This window comes from Abramis brama, assembly GCF_963993115.1.
Source record: "Abramis brama genome assembly, chromosome: 6".
Classification (NCBI taxonomy): Eukaryota; Metazoa; Chordata; class Actinopteri; order Cypriniformes; family Leuciscidae; genus Abramis; species Abramis brama.
Window position 1 is genome coordinate 36,656,877 of NC_139968.1, and position 4,708 is coordinate 36,661,584.

At 36.2% G+C, this 4,708-nt stretch overlaps 1 protein-coding gene across 1 annotated transcript; it reads left to right on the forward strand.

Moving 5' to 3' along the window:
• The first annotated feature begins 2,242 nt into the window (after positions 1–2,242).
• Positions 2,243–4,348, forward strand: LOC311084860 (uncharacterized protein). Its single transcript, XM_084117152.1, has 4 exons — positions 2,243–2,575; positions 2,759–3,091; positions 3,182–3,469; positions 3,573–4,348. The coding sequence occupies exons 1-4, from the start codon at positions 2,527–2,529 to the stop codon at positions 3,722–3,724; spliced, it is 822 nt and encodes a 273-aa protein (XP_083973278.1). The 5' UTR covers positions 2,243–2,526; the 3' UTR covers positions 3,725–4,348.
• The last annotated feature ends 360 nt before the right edge of the window (positions 4,349–4,708 follow it).

Genomic DNA, 4,708 nt, shown 5'->3' on the forward strand with positions numbered 1-4,708 from the left:
TAGCGGAGCATTAAAGAACCATATCAACTGTTAAATAACATATTGGAGATTAAAATAATATCAGATTTGTCTAATATTAAGTGAACACAAAAGATATGAAAATTTCACATAAGAAATCTACTTTTGCTATGGTTAAATAAATGTTCAGTGATATCTTCCAAAGATTTCAGAATTTTGGCAAATGTTTTTCTCTATATAGTTTTGATATGGAAACTTGTAAATACATTAAGTTTTGTCATGATGGCATGGAAGTACTTTGTAGTTTGTGCCCCGCTCACGCCTATACTTCATGGTAACATCTACAATAACTGCTTTTGTTGAAATGAAATAAATTATTTAAGATTACTAATTATAACTTCAACCAACCTGAAAAAAAAAAAAAAACGAGATTTTATAGAAGCATAACTGTCAGAAGATATGACCTGATTTCTCCAGCAAGGTAAAATTATTTAATACATTTGGTATAATCTTTTTTGTTTTATATGATTAAAGTCCTTTTCCACCTTGATGTAAATGCAGTTGGGTCAACACATTTTAGTTGGTTTAGGCCAAATTAGTTATTTGATAACTAGTATTTTTAACTTTATAATAATAGTAAAAAAAAAAATGTATGTATGACCAAACTAATTTTTAACCCTCCCACATAATTTCTTGGCTCAGTTGGGAACATTTTATTGATAAAACATTTTTTGGGAATTTTTTTTGGTACACAGGTCAGAAAACTAAGATGGACACCTCAGGCAACATTTTGTTGTGCTTTCTCTTTCAGGATACAAACACATAAAAAGCGGTATTTTGCACAGATAATGTCATGTCCACAAATACATGTTGGATAGCACTGTGTGCACAACTGACTTTTAAGGCACAGACAAACAGAAGTGCTAATGAACAGTATTTTACTGATGTTTTACTACTGTTGATGTGCTGAGCGGCCATATTGGATTCATTCAGGCTTTTTGTGCTTTGTCTGGGTTGTTGACTGTTTTCTGTCCAGGCATTGACGCACACAAAAAAAGATGTTTTTTTTAATGTCATCTGGTCATCTTCAGGATGTGGGATCTAGGTTTGATAGCAACGGTTATTTCTGAGAAGCTTGATAAGTTCTACTAAAACATCGCACTGCAAGATCAAGGTCATGAACAATCAAGTCAATCTTAATCCAAAGTATATGGCATTTTAATGTGTCACAATCAAACAATAAGAAGAATGATTTAGTATGTCAAACATCAGCATTAATAGTATTATATTTTTATAGAAAAACTGTATTGTGAGCATCATATCAGCAGGAAAGGGGAACAAAAAGGCCACAATTGCACAAGCTGTTTGTGCAGTACAATCAGTTACCACATCAAACCACATTTCTCTCCAGAGCAGCTAGATTCATTTTGACTCCAAAACACAGAATCACAGTCACAGCAAAAACACAATAGGATTATTTATTTATTTTCAAATCCATTTGTTCGTGACATGATTTTATTGCCTTCATTATCACATTAGGCCATTTACACTACACCATTTTCAACTAAAGACGGAAATCTTCTATGTGTTTTTTATGCGTTTTGGACGTTCAGTTACTCAACAATGACATTTTGGGGGCCCGAAAACACAAACCTTTGAAATTGACACCATTATTGTCTATAATTATCATGTAAACTACAAAACTCTATATCTGTGAACTCTGTAGTGAAAACGCTTCTGTCATGTGTATTACATGTTCAGTCTATAGGTGTGTGTGTTTATTTAAAAAGTGACATTGCCATCCACTGGCCTGACAGCAGAATACAGCGTTTTTAGTCATTTCCGCTGATCAAAATGGGGATTGTTTTGACAATGCTGTCGTCTGTACGAGAAAAATGCAAAGGATATACTTCTCCATTTTTAGTACAGTGATGTTGTGTAAACGTATACCCTAAAAGTGGAAAACTGATTAGTTTTCCAACATTTAACTTTACTACACTGCAGCTTTTATTGCAAAAATCAACAAGAATTAATCTCCCCAGACAGCAACATAGTGTTGGCCCAGATCCGGCCCACATCTGGTATGCATAGAATCCAGATGTGTACCAGATGTGGCCCGACACTATGTTGCTGTCTGGGTTTAGTTCAGTGTGAAAGAAATCACACTGTTATCATGACAATCAGCAGTCGTCCTGTTTTCTGTAGGCTCACAAGCATCAACGATCTTGAGCACATGCACATTATTTAGTAGGATTGCGACAATACAACAATAAACAATCCAGATGTAAAGTTGTCCATTTGCAGGGATTGCACTTTGCAAACGGCTTCATTGAATTCACAGTGACTTGTAAGTGAAATCATTTCAGCCAAGGTGTTTGTTTTTTAGCAGGAAACTCTCTTACATGTCCACCATTTTGCATGATCAGATTTGCTGTGGTATCTGTGGAGGGAGGAGAAAGAAGCGGAGGAGATCCGGCTTGTTCTCATCGACTGCAAACCACAGTGCTTTCAGAGTTTAAAGCTTGAGCACCTTGAGTGATAGTTCAGATCCCTGAACTGCTGAGGAAAATGTTCGACAGATCAATTTTGTTCTGTTTGTGCTGTTGCCGTTTGTTTGGTAAGTTACAAACATACGAAGATGCTTCTCTGAGATCTATTTATCTTAAAGGATCTCATTTGAAAGCCAAAATTGGACTTTACAGAGTTTGCAATTGTTTCAATACCACAAAGTTCAGTTAAAGCTTAATTTATTTAAGACCCTTAATCTGCACAATTGACTTGTTTTTTCTTTGTTCTCCAGGAGTGTTTGCTGACACAGATGCAGTGAAGTCAGTGTCAGTGATGGAGGGAGATTCAGTCACTCTACAGGCTGATACTGAACTACAGCCCAATGATCTGATCATGTGGAACTTTGGAACCAACGGGCCTCTTTTGGCGAAAATCCACCACAAGACCAACGACATCTCAATAAAGGAATATGTTCTTGACGGGAGATTCAGAGACAGACTGAAGGTGGACAATCAGACTGGATCTCTGACAATCACAAACACCAGAATCACAGACTCTGGAGTTTATCAAATATCCATCAGCAGCAAAACACATACCAAACATAGATTCAGCGTTACTGTCTACGGTGAGTAGAGATAAACAGGCTGCACTGTGTTTGTATGCTATGACAGTTGCAGGAAAGCTACATTTCTCTTTATTCTTTCATGTTTTTAAGCTCGTCTGCCCATTCCGGTTATTATCAGTGAACTCCCGCCAAATTCATCATCAGGATCGTCAGTGTCCAAATGTGTGCTGCTGTGTTCAGTGTTGAATGTGTGTGATGCGACTCTCTCCTGGTACAAAGGAATCAGTGTATTGTCCAGCATCAGTGTGTGTGATCTCAACAGAAGCCTCTCTTTACATCTGGAGTGTCTGGATGATTCCTACAGCTGTGTGCTGAACAATCCCATCAGCAACCAGACCACACATCTCAACAACACTGATCTCTGCCAGCCATGTTCAGGTGTGTTAGTTATACTACTAATTATTGACATAATTATCTTGGATGCCTTATTTGTTTTGTACTGTATGTTGTTGGTCATGATGTTGTTTTTTTATTTCCTCAGATTGCGCTTTCTGTTGTGATGCTTCTGAAGTTGTCGCCCGATTGGTCCTCTCTGTTCTGGTGGGCGTGGCTACTGTTTTTGTTTTAGTTTATGACATCATCACATCCAGGAGAGGTGAAAAGGAGGCACGTTCAGGGATGAGGTGTTCATAATGATGAGCGTGCGTAACAAACAAAACAATACAATTCATCTAATTAGCAAAGATTAAAGATTACTTTAGTTTGTGGGTTTATTCTTGGTTTCACAAACTCACTAAGGGGCCGTTTACTCAACTAAAAACTGAAAACTTTTATCCGTTTTGGCTGTTCATTTACACAGTAACAGTGTTTTTGGTCCCTGAAAACATACTTTTGAAAATGGGTTTCAAATGGCAAGGTTTTTTTTTTAAATTATACTGTTATCATCTCTGTGTAAACTACAAAAACATGAATTTGTGTAAACGGTGACTTCATGCTCATGCCTATTACATGTTTAGTTACAAAATGACATCTCCATCTACTGGCCTGGCATTAAAATACAATGTTTTTGCTGAACCGTGTGAACGGGGATTGTTTTGAAAATGTTGTGCTCTGTGCGTGGAAAATGCAAATGGTAAACTTTTCCGTTTATAGTACATCGTTGTCGTGTAAAAATACCCTTGGATCCACTGATTCGGATTTATTTTATATTCATTTTTTTGGCTTGTTTTACCTTGCTTTGTTTTTTACTGGTTGATCTTCATTGAGTTTCTTTGTTCATTATTATTGTACATTTAATAAAACGTACAGTTTCCAACACTAAAACAGTCATTATTTAAATATATGTATATATTGAAATACAGTTTTTGGTCCTCTGCTGGTCTGGGATGTTAATTTTTTTTTATTAATTTCATTTTGTGTACTGTTACTTTGAGGCATTTGATAAAAACCTGGGATTTAAAACCAACAGGAGGAAATCATTACTATTTGCGTGTCTTTTAGCCTAATATATTTTAGAATTAAATCTTTAACCTTTACTAAAGTTGTTCAACTCAATCCTTAAAGGGGTCATGACATGAGAAACCAAATTTGCCTTGATCTTTTGGTATATAAGAGGTCTTTGTACCATTAAAACGTCCTGCAAGTTTCATAGCTTAAGACGTCCTCCCCATTATAAAC